The sequence below is a fragment of the Macrotis lagotis genome, chromosome 6 (genome assembly GCF_037893015.1).
Source record: "Macrotis lagotis isolate mMagLag1 chromosome 6, bilby.v1.9.chrom.fasta, whole genome shotgun sequence".
Lineage (NCBI taxonomy): Eukaryota > Metazoa > Chordata > Mammalia > Peramelemorphia > Peramelidae > Macrotis > Macrotis lagotis.
Genome location: NC_133663.1, coordinates 18,497,090 through 18,520,785, shown reverse-complemented (window position 1 = coordinate 18,520,785; position 23,696 = coordinate 18,497,090). Strand labels below are relative to the sequence as shown.

The following is a 23,696-nucleotide window of genomic DNA, read 5'->3' as shown; positions in this document are numbered from 1 at the left end:
AGACCATGACCCATGAGAGAGGATGGGTGAGGAGAGCCAGTTGTAGTGTTTCTGGGAAGTCTTGAGAGGAGGGAGGATAACCAAAACTCTCCACGCCACAGAGGTCAAGGAGAATGAGGCTTGACAAGAGCTGACAGATCCGGCCTCAAGAACTCAGGAGAACCTTTGGAGAGGGCAGTTTGGTGAAGACTGAAGGCCAGATTGTGAGGGGCCGAGAACACAGGGAGACGAGTTGGGGGGAAGACAACCAGCTACATGTGGTTGGAGAGAGGATGAGGATGAGTTGGGCTGGAAGGACTAGGGGAGGGGGAAGGACAAGGCAACACTCCACCACCTCTTCCCTCACAGACTCTCTTCTATTGTGCAGAAACGCTTCGAAGGCTCAAGGCTTTCTTGGTTTCTCTTGAAGGATGGCCAGGAGATGGGCACGCTACATTTTTGGTTAACATGTGATAGGAAAATAAGCAGAAAAAAAATGACTGTAATGATCCCACTCGGAGCATGAAAGGCCGGCAGTGAAGGCCTTCCATGTAAACAAAGCATCGCTAAGTCCCAAAGGATTCTACCAGTGTTTTAACAAAAAACAAACAAACAAACAAAAAAACCCCGAATAAAGAGCCCACGGAAAAGGTGAGCCAGAAAGAAGTGGGAGATGTACTCAGTGGGGGAATGATCGAAAAAGTTGTGAAACGTGATCAAGATGGACAACTTTGAACTACAAGAAATCACGAGCAGGAAGGTTCCAGAGAAACCTGGGACAGTTTACACGAATGGATGCAAAGTGAAATGAGCAGAACTGGGACCCCGGAACACAGTAACAGCAATACTGTGAAAGTAATCACTGGAAGCCTCAGCTGCTCTGCTCTGGATGATAATGACCCAAGACCTTCCAGGGGCTCATGATGAAAAGTGCCACCAACCTCTAGAGAGGAGAGATGAGCTCTGAATGCAGGAGGAAGCAAAACGTTTTTACTTCTCTATTTTTTGTTTTGCTTTGGGTCTCTTTTCTTTTGCCACAGGGCTAATATGCAAATAGGTTTTACATGACTTCATCTATATAATCAATATCAAATTGCCTTCTCAGGGAAGGGGAAAGAGTAGAGAAAAAGAGAGTTTAGAACTTAAAATATTAACAAAAGTTAAAATTTTTTTTACATGTAATTGGTAAATATTGAACAAAATAAAAATTATGAAAAGAAAAGATATTTTTTTAAAAAAATGAATTTTTGCTTATCAATATGAACCATGAATTCAAGATGAAGTATTACCCATGAAAAGATTTTTTTTTAATGTCCTCTCTTCTTTAGCAATGAAATATGATCATCTCGGAAGGTGCTAAGGTTGAATTAGTACTGAACTGTAGTGACTAGCATTTTGTCTCCTTGTATTAAGGTGGGAGACCAGGAGTGAGAAAACGGGAAGAACTGGAATGTTTAAATTGGGTTCTTTTCCTTTACTATAGAATGGTAGGAGGAGAGGAGAAAGAAATGGACATTCTGAACTAGCATTTTATGAGATGATAAGGTGAAGAAACCAACATTTAAGATGAGCACTTTGCTTATGGGCTTTCCCTGGTTTAAGCTGGTGGGTTGGGGGGATTTTGCCAGGTGACTATCTGGACATGGACACTCATTTTTATATGTGTGATGGGTGTGGATGGATATGTGCACGCATTTATAAATAGAGATCTAAATGATCCAGAAATGACTTAAATGTCTAGTAGCTAACATTGAGCATTTTTTCTGCATTTTTATTCAGGATGGAGTAGTGGATTGAACTAGGAGTGAAACCAGGAAGACCTAGATTCAAATCCTTCTTGATAAATACTGCACGTGTAACCCTGGGCAAGTCTGGGCTAGGGTATTATTAAATTCGTCCCAAAAAACTCCTAGGGGTCAAACAAGATTCACATAAAATTGGAAAATGTTTAATAAAATAAATACACAAATAAAACATAATGCTAATTTGCAGCAGGGTTTGATCTCACTGTTCTAGGCAATGCTCTCAGCCCACAAGAGGGAGAGAAGCTGCCAATGGCACCTGAAGAAGGAATGGCTACAAAGCCAGTTCTCATCGGTCTTATTTCTTCTCCAATGTTTCTTTAAAAATGTTAATTATGGGAAGCCTAGCTGTTTATGAAATCCCTGCCTTACAAGGAATCCAATCAATTTTTAGCTAACAATAATTGAGTTTAACAATTATTAATTTAACAACAATCAATTATTAATTAACAATTAATAATTTAGCTAACGATAATTTAGCTATCAAAAATTGAGTTCAATTTTAATTTTAAAAAAGTAATTTGTTTTCCTCTAAAGTAAGAGGGACTGATGCTTGTTTTGGATTTATTAAAGTAAATTTATCAAAACTAAATCTACCTACACTAAGCATTGCCCAGAATATCATCTAGTATTTGCAACAAATAAAATGCACAGAGCATTCCTTTCCTCTATTGATGTGAGCATTAACCTGCTTCTTATCAGTAGAAGGTCTGGGGTGGTAGATATTTTCTTATCTGTCTTAGCTGTATATGTTTTCCAGGATATCTAAGATTTAATTTTTTTTATTTAACAGGGAAAGGTGCTGAGTTCAGTGGTCTTAAATCATTTTAAGTTTATAGCCTTTGGATGCTTTTTGTAATAGCTAAGAACTGGTAACTCAGGAAGTGCCCAGCAACTGAAGAATGCTCAAATTATAGGACAAAAAAGATGAGTTCAGAGATGCCTAGGAAGACTTGGATGAACTGATTCAAAGTGAAGAGGGCAGGGAAAGGAGAACAACCTATAAAATGTCAACAATGGTGTAAAGGAAACAACTCTGAAAAATTTAGGAACTCTCATTCACACCATGCCAGAGAGTCTTCATGATACAGGTGATACTGCTCCAGAGAGTGCAGACTAAGATGGTTTTTTAGATGTGGCCAATGAAGGAATTTGTTTTGACTGACTGTTCATATTTCTTATGAGGAATTTTTTCCTTTTATTTTTCTCTCAATAGAGGATAAGGGGATAAGTGTGGAGAGAAAATATATATTTATTAAATGAAAATAAATTAAATTAATTTTTTAAAAAGATGTCTATAATATCCAGGAGAACAAGGATCACTTCAATTCAGGATGGCTTAAAAAAAATCATGCTGAACGCACCCATGTCTCCTTTATTTTTAACCAGCTCACTAGACTGATAGAACAAAGAACTATCACAAAGACAGTGTACACATGTAATCAAGGCTCCTGACAAAGTCTTGTCATGTTTTTTTGGAAAAGTTGGGGTGATCTGAATCGTACCAGGTCCCACCTCCTAAACCCAAAGGTTGTTGGTGGTGGCGTTTGTCCTTCTTTCTTGAAGACCATGAGGGAGGTATTTCCATGACATGCAAGTGAATTGGATTTAAGGGGGGGAGGAGGGTGGTGTGTGTGCACGTATGACTGAGGCAAGGTCCATTCAGTAGATTAAGCTTCGGTAAGAGAAATGAGGCAAAGAGGTCAAAAATGACCAATTTTATTTAGTCTAAAAAATAAACAAACTGGGAGGGCAAGACCTTTTGGATTTAAAACCCAAAGGATAGGGATTAAGGGACTGATCTCAACCTGGAGAATGGCCCCTAGTGAAGTGAAGCAGGGATCCATCAATTCCATTCTGCTCCACACTCCTCAACCACCTGGCTAAAGCCATCTGCGGTAGGCTTATCAAAGATGTAGGGTACCAATGCTGGGATAAGGAACACAGATGGCAAAAGTAGATCTCAAGAGGCTGGAAAGATGAACCAGATCTAAGAGGATGAAACTAAATAGCCAACTTAGGGTCTTCAGTAGGGTTCCAGATGAGGGCAGAGGAGCCAGACAGTCACACTCCTGTGAGCCCAGGTAGCATGAACAGGAGCAGCGGGTGCAGACTAAGGGGTGTGGTCAGCTCTGGCGGGCAGCCTCTGCCGGGTCAGCAGGAGGAGGGGGGGGCCTCTCTAAGTCTTAGGAGAAAAGTCATCAGGAACAGGAAGGGCTTCACAACAACTAAGGAAAGGGAAGAGAAGAATGCCTAGGGAAAGGCAGTCAGAATCTCAGGGGTCAGAGGATGGAGGTGGGATTAGACACCACGGGCAGGACCAGTGGGAGGCTGAGTGGTAATTTTGGTCTTACATGAGGATTGGAGGGATAAGACTAGACCCCACTTGTGGAGTTGTACAGCTCAGAAAGGGTCAGGATGATCAGTTTGGGTTCTTTCCTACAATCCTAATTATTCATATTGAAAATGATTAATCTGTAAACATTAATTAGTGAATTCAGATGAATGTTCTGCCCTTTGCACAATTCACTTAAAAACTAAACTATGACCACAGGCAATTTATATCCAAACTGCTTTTTAAAATTCCGACTCTTCTTGCCCTTGTGTACTAATGGCACTGGTGATTTCTTAAGAAATCTTGGATTTCTAAGATTTAACTCATTTTTTTTAAAGGCAAGAAACAGAAATTAAGTGGGACTTGGTTGTATTTCATAAGAATCCAACCCTCCCTCCCCATCCCCAACAGTATACAAAGAGCAAACCATTCAACAGATTTATCCTACCTTGCTTAAGTGCGCCTTCCCCAGCTCGGATGAAAGAGATTTCGTTAGAATCGACCATGTGGTGTGCTCCATCTTGTACAACAAACCGTAGCCCGGATATCCGGTGCCCTGAGAGGGGGCCTTTCTCACAAGCATCCAAGAACCCCTAAAAAAATACGATATGAGTGACTGTGTGATGCAGTAGACAGGGGACCTAAGTTTGAATCCAGTCTCAGACATTTGGTTTATACCAGCTGTGAGACCTTGGGAAAGTCACTTAACCCTGAGTGCCTCACATCCAGGACCATCTCCAGTCTTCTATATCTGACCACGATGGGTCCAGAAAAGAAAGTGTGTGTGTGTGTGTGTGTGTGTACCCACATGGCCTTCAAAGTGAGTGATTCTTTCTATCCTTACCAAGAACCCCATTCCCTCAGGCTTTTCACAGTTTGAGTGATTCGCCTGGAACAACATTACTTGGCCCATAAGGCTCCAAGGGAATAATGAATAAGACATTATTGTATAGTTCCATTATAAAGATATAGCAATGTGAAAAACAAGGATTGCCATGTCTGGTGTCTTCCCTTAACAGTAATTACTTCATTTGGACAGTCTGCCGTAAAGAGAATATTCTTATGATTTCCTGTGAGGACACCAAGGGAGGAAGAAATGAAGCCACTTCACGCTCCCAACCACGACAAAGTCGCCATTAAAAGCAAGTTTGCACTTTAGCTCCCAGTCTCTCAAGTCAGATGTCCACAGTAACTGATCATGCCCTTCCGTGGCCCACAACATCAATAAGGACCGAAGAGGGGGAAAGGATAACAACCCGCCATTTCCGTGGAGCCGTAACGTAAGTGTACATTTCCATTAAGCTTTCTAAATTTCACTTCTATTAACCAAAGAAAAATCTTTGCCCACTTGAGGTAGGCTCGTGAACAGAGAACACTGGGAGAAGTACAAAAGACACATGTGATTGAAATAGAAGTACAAAGCAAAATTTGAAATCCAGAGAACTATTGGCTCTATCACCTAACTTACAGCCTATCAATGAGGAACCTCTAGTTTAAAAAGGGGGGGGGAAACTTAAATTGCAACTTTAAATTGTACTCTAAAGCGGGTAAATTTGGAAAAAATAAAACAAAGTTCATGAAACTAACCAAGACAGATTCCACTCTAACACAACACTGAATAGTATTTTTAAAATTATTTTTATTATGACTTATTAGCAAACAACTAAACATTTTCAAGTTGTTATAAAATAGTTAAAACTTCCTATCATTGAGAGAAGACCTTTCTCTTACTAACCTCAAAAAGGCATCAATTTATTGGCCATGCAACTAAAGAACAGAAATTCCTTAAATCAAATGAGAAGTCTCATGGTTAGCTATAAGAACAAAGCTTTAAGACTAATAAATCAGAGAAGAATAAGATAAGATGTTTAGCTAAAAGGCAGAAGATCGGGGTGGCTAGGTGGTACAATGGATAGAGCACTGATCCTGGAGTCAGAAGTACCTGAGTTCAGATCCAGCCTCAGACTCTTAATAATGACCTAGCTGTGTGGCCTTGGGCAAGCTGCTTAATCCCATTGCCTTGCAAAAACCCAAATAAATAAACAAACAAATATAAATAAATAAAGATAGAGGATCCAGTGTTTTAGCAAACCAAAGTTAATTTTCTCACCTTTTCTATGGCAGGAATAAACTGCTTTGGAATATTTGTCCCATATGTTTTATCTACAAATTCCAGTTTGGTGTAGTTCTCGGGTTCTAGAGGTTCTAAGACGCCTATCACTTTTCCATACTGGCCGGCACCACCGGATTGTCTCTTGTGAGTAAAGTCAAACCTGTACATGAAGTGAAGAGAGATTTTAAAAATGACAGCATTATTCGATATTTAATGGACCCAGGATTTCATCTTTGTGCCCCCTCCCTCCACTATGAAAACTATCATGGCTCCACTCTGCACTCATCATTTCTGGCACTCTCCCATGCACCTGGGAGAGAATGTACCCGGAACTCAAGGTTTTCCTTTGCCTTTCTTACTCTAGCCCCCTCCCCGGCTATCCCTCTACGACATTTTTTTGTCATTAAGGAAATTTGTATCACATTTCTCTTTCCTTTAGTCCCCAGGAGAAGGAAGCTGGGGTGGGAAGTTGAAAAGACATGAAGAAAAATAATCTTGATGAAGAGCTAGATGGGAGGCGGCTCAAGCCTGGTCCCATCCCACCAGGGCTGGGCTGCCAGGGCTCAGAATGAGCTGAGGCTGGGGCCCCGGAGTGGGGGGGGGGGCAAAGGGCGGCCGCGCCCCGCTGCGGGGAGGAGCCGCGGCCCCGCCCCGCCCCGCCCCGCCCCGCCGCCCGCGGCTCCGCTGCCTTTCCGCCTCCGTCTCGGTCCGCAGCGCCCGGCCCCGCTCCCGCCCGGCTCCGGCCCCGACTCCCGGCCCCGACTCCCGGCCCCGACTCCCGGCCCCGACTCCCGGCCCCGCTCCCGGCCCCGACTCTCCGGCTCCCGGCCCCCCGGCCCCCCGGCCCCGCTCCCGGCCCCCGGCCCCCGGCCCCCGGCCCCCGGCTCCTTGACTCCCCGGCCCCCGGCTCCTTGACTCCCCGGCCCCCGACTCCCGGCTCCCGCTCCCGGCTCCCGCTCCCGGCCCCAGACTCTCCGGCTCCCGGGTCCCGGCCCCGCTCCTTGACTCCCCGGCCCCGACTCTCCGGCTCCCGGGCCCCGCTCCCGGCCCCGCTCCCGGCCCCGCTCCCGGCCCCCGGCTCCTTGACTCCCCGGCCCCCGACTCCCGGCTCCCGACCCCCGGCCCCCCGGCTCGGCATGGAGATCCCCCCGACCCACTTCCCCGCGGCGCGGGCGGCCTCGGTGGCGGAGAACTGCATCAACTACCAGCAGGGCAGCCCGCACAGGGTGTTCCTGGTGCAGACCGTGGCCCAGGCCAGCCTGGAGGTGAGCCCGGCCCGGCCCGGCCCGGCCCCCGGGGCCCCGGCCCGCCCCGGCCCCCGGGGCCCCGGCATTCCGGGCAGCGCCGGCGGGGGGAGGGGCGGCCGGGGCCCCCAGCCCCTCCCCCATGCCCGCGGGGCCCGGGGCCCCCCCACTAGCCGCCCCCTCTCCCCCCAGGACGTGCCGGGCGGCGGCCACAGGTACCACCTGAAATTCTCGGTGGAAGAAATCATCCAGAAAGTAAGTAAGGGCCGTTTCTGCACGGCACAGGGTCCGGGCCCCCCGGGGCCGCCTGCCTGCAGACAGGAACCCGGGGCACCGTACCCCCACTTCTGTCCTGGCAAGGGGCGGGGCAGGGCCCAGAGGCGGCACCGAAACCGACGGACACTGCCACGACAGAAGGCAGCCGTCTGGGTTCGGGCGCTGCCCCGTGCCCCCGTGCCCGATAACAAGGGGCATCTCCTGGGGGCGGAGGGACCTGGAGGGCCCGGAGGGGGGCCCCGGAGGACTCCCTTTCAAGTCTGCTTGTGCATCTGAAGATAGCGCGCCGCGATGCGAGGGGCCGGGGGAGGGGCCGGCGGGATGCAGGCGGGATGCAGGCGGGATGCCGGCGGGATGCCGGCGTCCGCGCTGGGAAGGCCACTGTGGGCATCTCTGCATCCGGACCAGACCCGGTCCTTGAGGGGGCTTCTGGAGGGGGCGGTGGGCTCAGCCACAGGCCCGGCCCAGAGTCAGGACCAGGCGCCAGGCTGCTGCGCTCCAGGCCGTGCCAGCCTGCCTTCTGCACACCCACCTCGGTGGCAATCTATTCTAAACAGCAGATTACCGTGAGCTGCCGGGCCCAGGTCCTCTACCCCACGGCGGGCCAGAACGCGGCCCCCGAGGTGGACTTCACCTTCGAAGGGGAGATTGGGAAAAACCCGGATGAGGAAGATAACAAATTCTACGAGAGGCTCAAGTCCATGAAGGAACCACTGGAAGCCAAGAACATTCCAGGTAGGCAGAGAAATGGTGTAGGCCTTACTCTCAAATCTGAACAATAAATGTTATCATCTTTGGTCCATTTAAAATACCAGTAGCTACTGACAAGGCACAAAAGCCCCACGAGGTAGACATGGTAGCACCATGTCCACAGGACAGACGAGGACCCCGAGGCGCAGCAGGTGGAGCCAGGGTCCCTCAGGCAGAAAGGGAAAAGACCAGGATTCGATCCTGGGACTTGTGAGGCCCAGCTGACAGCATCCACCCCCCCCCACCCCCGCTGGCTCAGCTTTGGCACAAGGGGCAGTAATTGGGTCAAATGACAAGGAGGGGCTTAAGCATGGGCAGCCGGTGGCTTCTCTGCCTGTAACTCTGGAGACTTCATTTTCTAGATCTGAAAGGACAATGGTTCCACAACCCCAGAAACCAAATTCTTTTGTATTTTGTGGCTAAAAAGGTGGCCGCCTTTACCATCTGGCTGTTTCCTCCTAGATAGCTTTGGGAACGTCTCCCCAGAAATGAAGCCAGTCCGACACCTCGCCTGGGTCGCCTGTGGTTATGTCATCTGGCAGAATTCCACCGAAAACACATGGTACAAAATGGCAAAAATCCAAACTGTCAAGCAAGTGGTGAGTAGCAACCTCTGGCCCCTAAGACATGGCGGCCAATGCCGAGCAGCACTAGGACCCTCTAATTGGCAAAAGACCTCAGAGCTGTCCCCGCTGAAGGCAGAACTCCCAAATCAGCCCAAAGGGGGCTGCTGGAGCCACCTGCAGCCCTTTTTCCCTAATGATGTCTAGCTGTTTCAGTCTGGTAGAAGTAGGTAGCCAAGACTTCCTGAACATAACGCTTAGGAGACGGCCTGGCAGGGTGAGGGGACAGCCAAGAGTCAGCTCTGGGAAGATGCACTCCACCTAGGAGAATGCCCCCCACCCCTCCCATGGAGCCAAAAGAGAAAGGTTCCAGTGATATCAAAGTCTCCTTTAGGACTTTTGGTACTGGAGACAGAGAGAGAATAATGCAATCCCTAGAGTTTAATATATATGCACACACATGGGCCCATGGGAGCTCACCCTGCCAAGGAGAGTTCAGATCTAGACCAAAAAAAACCCAAAAACCCAACTGTACACACACACACACACACACACACACACACACACAGAGACCAGTGGTGCGCCTCCTTCTTTATCTCCTATCACCCTCCCCACCCTTTTTTATGTTTGGGGCAGTGGGGTTAAGTGACTTGTCCAAGCTCACACAGGTAAGAAGCATCAAGAGTCTGCGGTTAGATTCGAAGCCAGGTCTTTCTGTCTCCAGGCTGGTACTCCATCTATTCCTAGCTGCCCCTCCTACTAGCTTTTATTTGCAACTCAAAACTGCTACTTTTTCCTCAGTCACAAATCATATTGACGAGTGGGCATTTCTGAGAATTTATTTAGAACATATTTCTGGAGCAGAGGTCTTCTCTTAGTCATTATTGCTTGCTCTTTAAATTTCAAATTTTTTAGTCATGAATACTTTGATTGTAATCCTTTCAGTTTTATTAGTAACTCCATGTTTTACACAATGTAGGTAACAGAGGGCACCCAACAAACACTAAAATTACCTCCCAAACTGTAGGCCCGCGGCTCCTCTGTTCATGTATGGCACCTGCCTTTCTCAGCTTAATATTTGCAAAAGAACTGTATTTGAGCTCTCTAAGTCACTATTTCCTCCTAAGGCCAGAGAGCCAAGGTCTGGAAATCTAAGATGACTGGGGGCTACTCCTACCTTTTGGAGTTTTGACAGATTTGTGCTTTTTAGCTTCAAAAGTCAAAAAGACTATTAACTATATAAGGATTTGAATCTGAAAGGAAGGAAAACAGGCTGTAAATAATCACCCCCCCCCAAGCTGTAAATAATCACCCTTTCCCTACCTTTTCATTAAAGTTTTACTTTTCACATAAGTAAAAATTCAAATGCAGACATAACTGCGCACACACAATTAATCACTTCTCTAATAAGAATAAAACCCTTTGGTCACCTTGCTGTACATGGTTGAATTGTTTTGCAATAAGCCATTTAATGACAATGGACTTTTAAGCACTCCTCTCCATTGGCTCCTTCAAATTTCAAAAGGCCCTTAAATCCAGATAAGAATTATTCTGCCAAAACTCAAAGCCTAGTCACATCATCATTGCTATTATGTTGATGATCTAACATTCAGGGCTTTACTTTCCCATATTTCTGACTTTCCACAATAATCCACTATTATTTTCTTAAAAAAAAAAAAAAAGCAGGGGCAGCTAGGTCACACAGTGGGTAGAGCATGGGCCCTGGAGTCAGGGGGACCTGAGTTCAAATCCAGCTCAGATACTTAATCATTGTCTATCTGTGTGACCTTGGGCAAGTCATTTAATACCATCACCTTAAATAAAAATAAAATTAAAAAAAAAAAGCAGAATGGAGGTGCAGAGAAATCATGGGTGTGCCAAAGTTAGCAAGGAAATGAAGAACATAAATGACGATTTGACTTTTTATTAGCTCCCAGCTTCTCAAATGTCCCCTTCAAATGTCACATCCATAAGGTATTTTGAGGGATTTTATGAAAAACTAGTATTTTGAGTCACCCCAGCTATCTTAAAAGGTTCCAATTATGCAAGAAAATGTCTCACTCCTATGGCAGGCAGAGTACTGGATGCATTCCTAGACCAGGCCAAGGAAACAGTCTCTCCAGAGCCAGCCCAAAGCTGGCGCCCCCAGCCCTGGTAAAGACATTCACTACTCTGCATCTGCACAGAAAGACCACGAAGCAGAAGTGGTTGCTGAGAGCTGGGAGGGCCCTTTGAAGCCCCCAGTCCAACTCATTTAAACCAGGAGCCCTCCTGGCAATCACCATAAAACAACCCTATCCCCAAAAGGAATATTTTGATAGACCTAGGTGGTCTTAAAGAGCCAGAAACTTTTATTCACAGGAGAAACCAATGTCTAATTGGCTTTCCTTAATTAGAAAACTCAGTAAACACATACACTGGGTTACTCACAACTCTAGATTTTCCAGAGTAAGCCTTCCAAAGAAACATGTGTTTGCTTTAATACAAAAAACTCATTTCAATAATTTATTGTCCCTTGAGATCCGCTTTCATGAATAATGATGAATGCTCTCAGGGCTCTTAAATAATAAACAAGTCTTTTAACAATTCTGGTGCAGCTGTCACAATAATGTGCAGACCAATGCCACAATGAGCAAGCAGTGTCTGGCGTGGCACACAGAAAACAGGCATGTGCTGCTTTCTGAAGAATGCTAATGAAACTAGTGCAAGAAAAACTGGAATTAGAGAGTGAACTCAGGGATGGAAGGGACTTTCAGGGTTTTCTAGGGCCATCCCTTCATTTTACAGAAGAGGAAACTGAGCCCAGAGCTAAAACAAGAGCAGATCCTTGTAGGACGACCCATTAGCCAGGACTGCCTACTGAATCCAATTCAGTTTTGGGTCATCTTGGAATCTGCATTTTATGCATCTCAAAATGAAGGAGAATTTCTTTTTCATTAAAAAGTGATTTTCTTTTTTTTTTTTTGCTAAGGAAGAGTGTATTTTAAATGTGGGCTGGCTTTTTTTTTAATTACAGAAAAGAAATGATGATTTTATCGAATTGGACTATACCATCCTACTTCATGACATAGCATCTCAGGTAAAGTAACACCGCCACACCCCCGCCTCAGGAACTGAGATTTTGAGGAAAATGACAACTTGGTGGTGGATCTTTCATTTCCTGAGTGATTTAGGGAGCTAGTCAGTAGGGGACCTCTGCTAGTGCCTTTCCCTCAGAGATGACCTAGCTAGTATGTGCCCACTCATGTATATTCCTTGTCACCTCCATCCCTGAAGGCAGGGAATGTTAGCTACTTTTCTGTGGGTTACTACCACTTCATAGAGACCTGGCACATAAAATCCTTGTGGATTAATTGACCGACCAGCCGTACTACCCAAAGGATACCTTGCATTTCTTCTTATTAAAATACCAAATATTCTATTTCACCTCTACATTTAATTTTTCCTCCCTAGGAAATGATTCCTTGGCAAATGCAAGTCCTCTGGCACCCCCAGTATGGAGTGAAAGTAAAACATAATAGCCGCCAACCCAAGCAGGCCCAACTGGAATAAAGAGAAACAGTCAGGAGAGTGTGTACTCTCCTGGGCCATCCCTCCATCTCCCTTGGGCTTGGTTCCCAAACCGTTCCCCAAATCGTGATGTATCGGTGTCTAGATTGCAATATATACTATTGTGTCAATGCTATAATAAACCATCCGAGTCATGCCTGATCAGATTAAGTGTGTAGAATACTCACGGCACGGGTTCAGTGATGCTTTCTCTAAAGGCTACCTTGGGCTTTCCAGTGACACACGGGCAGCCATACTCCCGCTCCATCCTCTAGGGGGAAGGGGAGAGGAAAGAGATCATTGAAAGTAAACAAGTTATTCCCATAAACCAGAAACGTTGATGATGCAAAAACCTCAAGGCAAATTGAATTTTTAGGTCTACATTGAAAAGTGTAATAATTATGAAATCTTTATAACCTCATTAATTCTGAACTGCTACCTGAGAATAGGTGATAATTCAGACTGGGGTTGAATTGGCACCTGCCTAAGCTTAATTAGCAACTCATTCATCAATGGTGAAGATAATCTAAACCAATTAGGGATGAGGGGTGAGGAAGGTGAGCATGGCAGGCTCAGAGGGGAGTGTGATCAGTGGGCAGGAGCACCTGCTTTCATAAAGTTGAAATGTTAATTATATATATTTATCTATTCATAAAAGAAAATAACCAGATGGAGAATTGGCAAATGACTATGAGCAACAAAGCAAAAAAAAAAACAAACAAAAAAGTCAACCCTGTATTTTACAAGTGCTCTAAATAAAGTTTTTTTCCAGTTTAAATTGGCATCCTGCCTAATTAAATAATATTAGCATCTGCTCTAAACTAAAAATTTCTCTATAATTCATTGGAGTATAAATAGGAAAATATAAAGAATAGATATACTTGGGCTTTTCACTACTTTTCAATATATTAACTTTCCAACATAAAAAATAAATCAGATCAATTTGGAACAGCTTTTAATGACATTTAAATTGTACAAACAAAATCCCAAGGTTCCAAAAACCTATGCAAATCCCCATGCCATTCTTTGGGAGGTTGGGAATCTTTAGAAAAATCCCTGCTTCTCTCCCATCATTTCTATGTGGGCTGAAATGACCACCCAGAAGAGACCATCTGGAAAAGCAGTGTAGAAGAGCCACAGCCCAGGGCAGACCCTCCCCTTCCCCTTCCCCCCCACCCCCACCTCGGTGTTGATGTCTGGGGAGGCAGCTGGGCACTGTGGGCAGAGCCACACCCGGGCAAGTCACTGAAGCTCAGAGGATGCCAAGCTGCGATGCCCTCTTGGGATCACTCTTAGATTTTGTCCTTTATACAGTAAAGGGGAGGGGGGGAATCCCTGGCCCGGGCTCAGGAAGAAAGGACAGTGGTCATTACCTGAGCATAAATTTCCAAGTGCAATTCTCCCATCCCAGAAACAATCGTCTCTTTGCTTTCAGGATCATAGTGGATTCTAAATGTAGGGTCTTCTCTTGTAAAGCGGGCGATGCCTTTTGAAAATTTCTCTAGATCATTCTTAAGTAAAAAAGCAATGGGTTACATTATTTGCACAGTTTCAAAGACAAATTAATCCATATCTTATTCTCAGTCTCAGTTGAATTTCAAGACCCAAGTAGAATGAGTTAAATTAAAACAAAATCGATGTTGGCATGGTAGATTGACTTTTTTCCTGTAAAGCCCTCAGTGTTCAGGAGGAAGGGGCACCTCTCCAAGGCCTGACACTGATGCCTGCAGAGCAAGAGTAGAGGAGAGGGATTTCTCAGAGAAAGAGGCCCCTGAGGCTGCCGCTGGGCCTCCCTCTCCTCCCGGCCACTTCAACAAGCTCATTCTGTGGAGGGGGAGAAGTGCTGCACCAAGGACAAGATGGAAATCCAGGGCCTTCCTCTCCCTGCCTGGAGCCAGGCTTTGGTGGCCACAAGGAGGAATCTTCCAAGTCTGCCGTGAGGACAGCGGCCACCTCTTCCCAACAGGGAGATGCTGTTCCCCCACAAAGGCAAAGGAACAATGATTGGAAGACCCTCCTCATCTTGAACCACTGTCTCTGGTTTCCACAGAGAACTGGCTGCTTCCTCCAGGAGGCCTCCAAGCGAGGCCTGAATGACTGTTTGTCACCAGATTCCTGGTCGGGTCCCCGGGGCTCCTTCCAACACTGTGCCTCTATGGATGACCCAATCCTGACCACTTCTCCAGTGGGGCCTAGGGCCATGCAGGGTTCACTAGATGAGAAGGAACTTCTAAGGACCTTCTCAGGAAGCAGAGAGTCAGGTCAGCAGAACTGGGCTGAAGGAAAGCCAGGGGCTTCTTGCCTCAGGTTATTCAGATGTTGAGGGGCAAAGTCAGGATCTGAACTCATGTCCTGACCCCAGAGTCGGCATTTCTACCACTTCCCAATAGTCACTCCATGGATCAGAAACTCAAAACTCAACTCCAATTTCAGCACAGACTAAAGGAGATCAAGAAAGCAGCTGGTGGGAAGAGGGGCAAAGCTTTCAGAAAAATGCCTACCTTGTTAGAAGGCCTCATTGACACAGAGATGACCGGATCAGGAACGTGAATGGATTCCTAGGACAGGTGAAGAAAGAGGCTTAGAAGAGCCTGGAGAATTATACAAAGTAATGCAAAATGGGAAACAGCAGTATCAGAGGCAGCTGAAGAGCCTGGGGGTCTGGGGGAGTAGGGACAAGAACTTCCAGCTCTGTGACTCCTTCCTCCAAGGTGACCCTGGGGCTCAGTCTCCTCATCCAAAAACAGGGGGTGTTCCATGAGCCAGTCTGCACCAATCATCATGTGAATGACCACATTCAAAGGTAAGCTGCCCAGTTTGTTTCCTACAACAGCCAACACACAGGCAGGCAAAATCTGGGGCAGTTCAGTTCCATGATTTTCTTGTTGGATGTTTAGGTAATGAGTTAAAATTGTAAGATAAAAACAAAAGTCCTAATTTGGAAATGTTAAAGGGGTCCCTAATCAAGTACCAATTTTACAAACACTTAGTATGTGGCAGGCAGGAACATAAAGACAAAAATCAAAGGCCTCCTCTCCTTCAAGGAGGGACGGGAAAGAAATCACCACCATCCCCAAGTGTAAGAAGACCCCAAAGCATGGAACATCTCCAGGACACCACTTCTCTCGAGGTACCCAGAATGGAACCTTATTTTCCAATCGCTCGCTATGGTATCTGAATGGCCAAAATGGGGAGATTCTAAGGGACTGCCTCAAAATACCAATTTTGCCAAGTTGAGCAATGACCTGCTTTGAAGTGCTGGAACTTACCATAGAAAGATCAATGCTGTCTTTGTTGGTGAATGTATCTCCGCTGGCACAATCGATGCCAAACAACGCAAAGATATCTCCAGCATAAACTTCTTCAACATCCTAATGAAAGAAAAAGTGTAAGACAGTAAAATGCACGAGACACAGAAAAGTATAAAAACGAAGTGCACGGTATTTAAAAGAAAGGCTAAATGACCAATTAGGGCAGATTCTCCCAACATTTTGGCCAGTCAAAAGCAACCAAACCACAACCCCTTCATTTGGGCCTCATTTCTGTACATTTAAATTTCTGCCGCATTGAAAGTGGACCCTCGGGTGGCTAGGTGGCGTAGTGGATAAAGCACCGGCCCTGGAGTCAGGAGTACCTGGGTTCAAATCGGGTCTCAGACACTTAATAATGACCTAGCCGTGTGGCCTTGGGCAAGCCATTTAACCCCGTTTGCCTTGCAAAAAAAAAAAAAAAGTGGACCCTCAGAGAGGAGTCATGACTAATCAGAGAGTCAATAACACTGATACCACCAAGTCCTCGCCGCTATAAAATTTCTTTGGATGGAACTGTTCCACATGTGCTACTTTGAGCAGATACCGAGGTGAGCCAGATAGTTTCAATCCCTAACTTCAAAGGAAGTTTTCGGAGTGGGGGCAGGAGAAAGAAGTCCATTGTGCCTAGAAAAAATCTTCATTTTTTCCACAGTTGTAAACTGGCCCCAAACACAGGAAATCAGAGGGCAAAATGCTGGTATCTACTAAGCTTCCTGAGCTTTGTCCTTCTGGATTCGCCTCATTCACAAGGGCCTCCTTTTCTTTCTTGCTTGGGCCACTGACTAAGGCCCCCAGGCCGGTTCCTCCCACGTCCACGCCCTCTGCTGCCCAAGTAACAGAACAGCAAGACCAGCTCGGGCCCGTGGCAGAAAGCCAGAGTGCCGGGGAGGCCCTCCATGCCTATGCTTGTCTGTCAGGCTCTGCTTTTTTTTGTGCACGTGCACGCGCGCGCGCACACACACACACACACACACACACACACACACACCCCACAGGCATGACTTTACACAACTCTGTCCAGGATGGAACAGTTGGGTGGGTTCTTCCAAGGGGCAGGACAACCCTGTCCCCAAAGCCCAGACAGGAGCCCCAGGTGACAAACGGAAGCCGCCTCCTCCCCAGCCTGGCCCTGAGTTGGGTCTACTTGACAGGGAGTGAGTGGAGGCTGCAACTGCGTTTGGAAAAGAGCGCAGATCCAGCTCTTGGGCAAACGGGATGCCCTTTCTAGGACAGAGTAGCGCCCACCCAAGCGGTCAGACCCGAGAGCCACCTCAGAAACCACTCCACACACTTTTCCCCGATCCTGATCCCACTCATACAACAAAGCCCGAGACCCAGTGCCGACCCTTCTCAACCAAGTCCCCAGAACGAGGATGCTCTTCCTGACTTGGGGTGATGCTAGAGACCCTCCCCAAAGCACAGCTTGCCACATCTGGCAGAGAACGGGTTCTCTCCAGGGACGACTTTTTCTAATGCTAGAAAACACTGAGTCAGATGTTCGAGACACTCAAGGAAGGAGAAGCAAGAGTGAATGAGCAGGGGCTGTTCACTAGGTCAGAGGAAGAAGAGCTTTGGTCTCCACAGCGGCCTCGACTTGCCTCCATCATATCTGCGTGCATCCGGACGAGACGCTGCACCCGCACCTTCTTCTTGGTCCTGGTGTTATAAATGGTGTCTCCCTTCTTCAACTCACCCTGATAATTTCGCACGTAAGTTAACTGTCCAAATCGCCCAGCCTGGAAACGTGCATTGGATAGGAGGGGAAACAAGAGCACATGGTTCATTTAGAACATGTCACAACTGCCCCACTTAGTCCTTTTTTTCTCTTTTTTTTTATCCCTGACCCCTCTGTAGATGTTTGATTCATCAACTACCCCAAGAGGACAGACTAATTCTTAAGGGAGCCTTAATGGAGTTCTTCAGTCCTCCAAGAGAGATCTTTTCTCCTCTAATTTCCCTCAAATTGTATCATTAGTTTTCAAAACTATGAAGAAAATGTTTAACTAAAGCCCAATCCAATCAGCTGGGGGTCAAATAAACAAATCCGAGTGGCATGTAAACCACTGCCTAGAACAGGGCTAGAGAACATTTCTTCTGCCAAGGGTCATTTGAATATTCATAACATCATACCCAGGTCACATAAAATTATCAACTTAAAAACTAGCCTGTTATATTTGGTCAAATGATTAATTCACTCCTAAAAAGCTCCTAGATTTATTGAATTTTGAGTCTGTGGTTGCCACGGCAGCACCAGACCAAATGATCTTGCAGCCACCACAGAATATTGGACCCCCCAGGAGCCATACATTCCTGGCCCTTCATCTAGATGATCCCCCACCCCCCCACCAAAGACATCCAATTACTTTCACCATTCTTAATGAACAAAGTTAAATTCATCAAAAAATAAAATAAAATAATAGCCTACCTCCAGTTTAAAAGCCAAGCCGACAAAAGGGTGGGAATTATCTCTTTGGGAGTTCATTAAGACTTTGGATTTCTCCTCAGAGTCCCTTAAAAATAAGTGGAAAATGTTTATCATGTTGTAAGCCAGGACAGGTTCCCTTGAGATGATTTAGCAACTATGCCACCTGAGGGCCAAGAGCCTGGTGGTTGCTCCCTTTCTAAATCACACCTTACAGTTCACCCGAATGCGAGAATGTAACTAAGAGGAGGCAGCAGCAGCCTGCCAGGTCTTGCCTCTGCCTACCAAGATGGTAAGTTAGGGACGGTTAAGAAGAGAGAAGCAAAAACAGCTCTTCAGCATTAGAGTCTATTTACACCATCTTATCCTAGAGGAGGGAGAAAGGAAACACACTGTATACAGTTCAATATGTTCTCTACTTGACAAAGTATATGAAAAACAGGACTTGTTTTCTTTTTTTTTAAGTTCTATGCAGAAATTGCTGTCCAAGGTTCCCTAATATCAGTGTTTTGTACACTGAAAAATTAAACATCATTAGAAGACTAAGAAACCCCACCCAGTCACTTCATTGCCCACCCTGTATTGGGACCCTCTCTAGCTAATGAAAATGTCAGGGCGGCTAGGTGGCGCAATGGATAAAGCACCGGCCCTGGAGTCAGGAGTACCTGGGTTCAAATCCAGTCTCAGACACTTAATGATTACCTAGCTGTGTGGCCTTGAGCAAGCTACTTAACCCCATTTGCCTTGCAAAAAAAAAAAACCCTAAAAAAAAAAATTAAAAGCCATATATGAGGTTTGAGGAGCTAATGAAAATGTCTCTACAATCAGAAAGCATCCTTGCATCTCTCTTACTTACTCCTGATTGAGAATTGCGTAGTTCTGGACCTCAGATGGATTGGGGAGGTACGCCAGGACGCCATCGAGGAGAGGTTGCACCCCTTTGTTCTTCAGAGCGCTTCCCACAAAAACAGGCGTAAACAATCGCTTAATGGTTGCTCTTCGAATTGCAAGCTAAAAATACAGAAAAGTCCCTAAATGTTATTTCTGTTTGGCTGCATGTTTGAGTACATTTTGAGTAGGAGTAAATAAGTAAAAAAAAAAAAACAGAATTGCTGTTACTTAAGATTTTAAGGTATAGAAACCAATTGTCATGGAGAGAGCTGCCTTCTCTCTCTTAGGTCATAAACAAAAGTAGAAAAGCCATTATCTGACAGTGAATTCTTTCTAGCCTTGGCTTACCCTTCTTTCCTGTGCCCATACAATGTGTTCAGCATCGGTCAGACCCAGGTCTGTCATCCAAGGTCCAGATAAAGCATCATCTCTCTGTGCCCCTTTCATATTGCTTATAAAACTCTGCCTGGACCCCAGCTCTGCTGACACATTTTATCCTGTGACATATTTAATGAATGATTCCTTTTTCACCCATCACCCCCATTAGACTGTCAGTTCCTTTAGAATAGACACTGTTTCTATTTTTCTCTCCAGATTCCCAGGATGCTGAAAACGGTGGATGCACTGAATAAACATCTATGGAGTTGCATTTGACATTCAGTTGCAATTGAGAAGATGAACTTGACTGTGTATCTCTTTTATTGATTCTATTGACTGTTAATGATTTTGTCCTGTAGCTACCTAAGTCATGGTTCTTTGTCTCTGAACTGAGCTTGGGATTCAGCTGGGCTGTAATGAATATCAAAACCCACATTTCTTGCTAATTGGTCAATTCTGCCAGTGTTGGGGAATGCAGCTTGCTCTAAAGAAGACGGGCCCAATATCGTCACGCCACCAAGTTATCCTTCAAGGATGTCCAGTTTAGTGTCCTTACCTTGACCCTGCTTAGTCTTGCTCAGTCTCAACAGGGCATGAGGGGCTGGTTGCTAGCCCCTCTCTACAAACTTCTAGTCGATCATGTTGTTCCCCATACCTCAGCTATATAACTGATCACGTTGCCCTTAATCCCACGATGTCACAGACCCTGTTCTATTCTTCCCAAATTTGCTTGGGGTCTTTGACTAGAAACTGAGGTGGCCAGTGAGCTTTTTTATTGGTTAAAAGAAAAATGGTATCTTGTTCAGAGAAACATATCTCAGGTTGTGTTTAATTTCACTCGTAATAACTTGAAAGCTCCAGAAGACCACTCGTCCTAATGACAAAAAAATAGTTGATATTATTTGCAGAAGCCTTTTCCTCTAAAGCTCTAACTTATACTGACCCTTCTCAAACGATAAAGAAATAGTTTTGTTTTTCACCGAAAGCCTTTAGATTTGTGATTTTAACCAGAGGTCCTCCCTACAACATACACACAGACACAATCACGCTGCCCACCCAATGGAACTCTTGTTCCTGTCCTCTCATCAGTCCTCTGGAGGGAGGGGGAAATCCCTCATGTCCTGACTCCCTCTACATCTCATGAGATGGGATTGGTACCAATGAAGCCAACAGGCTGCCCACAGGTTAATCTCTTGTTCCTTACATGGCTAGCCCATCTTTTTTATTTTTCTAGTCCTATATCTCTCTTATGACACCCTTTTTGCCATTTCTGCCTAATTTCTGGTTGGCAATATGTTTCAGTCTACACCTGTCCATCCCATCTATGACCAGTAGTGCAAGACTGCCTTTGAGAAATCGTGGTTTGTTTCCTGACCCTGTGCATCTCCCCTACACAATGATCCACCTTTAAACAACAGTATTCTTCTAGTGATTGTGAAAAGGACACCAAGGGAGGAGTCAGCAGGCCTCACCTCAAATGCACAGTGGCTACCGCTTATCACTGGGCAAGTCAGACAATCTACACACTGAGATGGAGGCACAAATACAGGAACATTATTGATGCTCCCACACTCATACTCAGATATAAACAGAAGGGCACACAAAATAAATACAGGGAAGTTAACTAAGATAGGGAGGGCACCAGCCACTAAGGGCTCAAGTGCGGCTCTATCCAGAAGTTGACTCAAGGGCTCTATGTGTCACAGAAGAGGAAAAAGGGATCCCAGGCATGGTACAGATGGGGGGTGGACAGCAATCCCAGGTTAAGCTGGGCAGCCAAGCACAACGAGGCTGAAAAGAGAAGTCTGGGCCAAGCCACGAAGGGCCTGGGGAGTCTCAGTGTCACTGAGTAGAAGTGACATGGTCAGATCAGCACTTGAGGAAAATAACTTTGGCCACATTATGGATGATGGACTGGAGGACAGAGAAACAAGGCAGGAGACCAAATAATTTGTAGATCAGTGATGGTTTCCCCTGCACAACGATTTTTCTACACCGATGAAATCACAAGTCCCAGGAGAGAACCTGGAGGGGGACATCCACAATTAAGGGGGTACCAAAAGGTAGTCTGAAGAGTGGTCAGAGAGACTGGTGTGCAGGAGGAGAATCAAGAGATGCCAAGGTCCTGAAAACCCAAAGGAGAGGGGAGATTCAAAAGGAGAAAAAGGTCTGAAAAGAATGCAGGGTGCTCAAGAAGGACCGAGGAAACCCATCAATACTGGCAATGAAGAGATCACTGGTAACTTGGGAGAGAAAGGCTCAGGCTAGCCATTTGGCCTGATGCCAACCAGCTAGCTAAGGTGGCTGGGAAGTAGCGTTCATGAAGGGGAAGGGTGAAACTGGAAGAGAATTGGAAGAGAATACCATCAAACCAATGGCACACTTGCAGGGTACATTATGAGCTTTGGGGAATCTGATCTCCCATGGATGCCACTATTTCCATGAGAATACAAGTTTGAAACCCAGGATCATGAACCTGGCCAGGGAAAACCACAGCTTCCCTTCTAAGAACGTTTTTTTGCATCAAAATACAAAGAAAAGCAATTATGTTGAAATAGTTTGAAAACTATTTCTAAAAACAAGTTCATGGACGCCAAGTCAGGAAACACTTTATTAAACTAGCATTTCACAAAATCTGGGAACATGGGGGCTGTGTCTAGTGGATAGAGCACCGGCCCTGGAGTCAGGAGGACCTGAGTTCAAATCCAGTCTCAGGCATTTAATAATTGCCTAGCTGTGTGTGACCTTGGGCAAGCCACTTAACCCCACTGCCTTAAATAACTAAAAATGTTTGAAAAACTGCGAGCGTGCTGCTGACCAAATGGAAGGATGTCACTGTAGCCAACGTACCACTTGCTTGAACTTGAGCAGATCTTGCTTTCTCTCTGTGAGGCACTTCTCTAGGGCTTTAAGGTGGGAAAGCACTTTCATCTCTTAGCTCCTCGGATGCTCACAACAACTGAGGAAGGAGCTGCTGCCACTGTCCTCATTTTATGGAGGAGGAAACTGAGTCCCAGAAGCTAGGAGCTTGCTCAGGGTTCCCATCTAGTCAGAGCCAGAGGAAAGATCCGAATTATTTCTGCTCCTGCCCTCTACTCCTCTTCTTCCTCCTCCTGCTGCTGCTGCTGCCACTTATACTACTTCGGCCTCAAGGCTATGCAATGAGGAGATTAAGAGATCTTGAGAGAGGAGTCCAGACAAATGAAGTGCTGGAAGCAGAATGCGGGGGGTCTGGAAGGGAGGGAGGGAGAGACGTGGACACACCTGGCCTATCTCGGCGGCTTTCTCCAGGGGAGTTATAACTGGATCAGACTGGAAACTGAAGGGAGGCCCATCCACCGGGGAATGGCTAAACAAGTTATGGTTCATGAATACTATGGAATACTATTGCTCCATAAGAAACCATAAATGGTCGGACTCGAGAGCAGCATGGAATGACTTGCAGGAACTGAGAACAATGTGCACCTTAACAACATTGTGAGATGACTAACTGTGAAGGAAGCAGCTCCTCTCAGCCATTCAGAGAGCTAGGACAACCCTATTAGAAGAAAAACAAAACAACCCCGCCCCACCCCTTCAGAACCTGATGAACACTTTATAAATAAAGTTCTCTGTCTCTTTTTCCCTTAATCCTAATTCCTCATCCTGAAAATGACTAATCTGTAAACATGTTTATCAAAAATATGTATGTATAATGCTAACTTGACTGTTCACAGCTGAGGGGAGGGTGGAAGGGAATCTGTAACTTAAAAATATACATGTGCATACCGATGGATAAATAAATAAAGCAAAAAAAAAAACTGGATCAAGTGAGATTTTTTTAGGTTACTGGAGACCTAACCTAAATGTGATATTTATAGAAGGTAGGGAAGGAGCAGGTAGATAGAGATAACAGAAGATTCCAGAGAAAGTAGGAATAACAGTGGAGGGCAATGGGTGGAGCTGAGGTCAAAGGTGGATGTTGAGGGATTACCTGGGCAAACTGAAAGCTACCTCTTTATGGGAAATGGGTGAAGGACAAGAGAGAAGCAGAAGATGTCAGAGTTGGGGGGGAGAAGAGCAAGGTGCTCAGGTGAGGGTCCA

General features: G+C 45.7%; 2 protein-coding genes across 2 annotated transcripts in view; one reads left to right on the top strand and one right to left on the bottom strand.

Annotated features, from left to right (window-relative positions):
- GFM1 (G elongation factor mitochondrial 1) overlaps positions 1 to 23,696 on the bottom strand; it is a 40,156-nt gene that overhangs the window by 5,314 nt on the left and 11,146 nt on the right. Inside the window, exons 7-15 of the mRNA XM_074190826.1 lie at positions 19,201 to 19,355; positions 18,348 to 18,432; positions 17,521 to 17,658; positions 15,881 to 15,982; positions 15,113 to 15,169; positions 13,985 to 14,122; positions 12,800 to 12,882; positions 6,227 to 6,389; positions 4,565 to 4,709 (exon numbers count right to left, since the gene is read on the bottom strand). Coding sequence (XP_074046927.1) covers positions 4,565 to 4,709; positions 6,227 to 6,389; positions 12,800 to 12,882; positions 13,985 to 14,122; positions 15,113 to 15,169; positions 15,881 to 15,982; positions 17,521 to 17,658; positions 18,348 to 18,432; positions 19,201 to 19,355 — 1,066 coding nt within the window. The remainder of the gene's footprint in view (positions 1 to 4,564; positions 4,710 to 6,226; positions 6,390 to 12,799; positions 12,883 to 13,984; positions 14,123 to 15,112; positions 15,170 to 15,880; positions 15,983 to 17,520; positions 17,659 to 18,347; positions 18,433 to 19,200; positions 19,356 to 23,696) is intronic.
- On the top strand, positions 7,278 to 23,396 carry LXN (latexin). Its single transcript, XM_074190836.1, has 6 exons — positions 7,278 to 7,494; positions 7,666 to 7,728; positions 8,307 to 8,484; positions 8,962 to 9,098; positions 12,079 to 12,141; positions 12,516 to 23,396. Exons 1-6 carry the CDS (start codon positions 7,366 to 7,368, stop codon positions 12,612 to 12,614), a joined length of 669 nt encoding a protein of 222 aa, XP_074046937.1. The 5' UTR covers positions 7,278 to 7,365; the 3' UTR covers positions 12,615 to 23,396.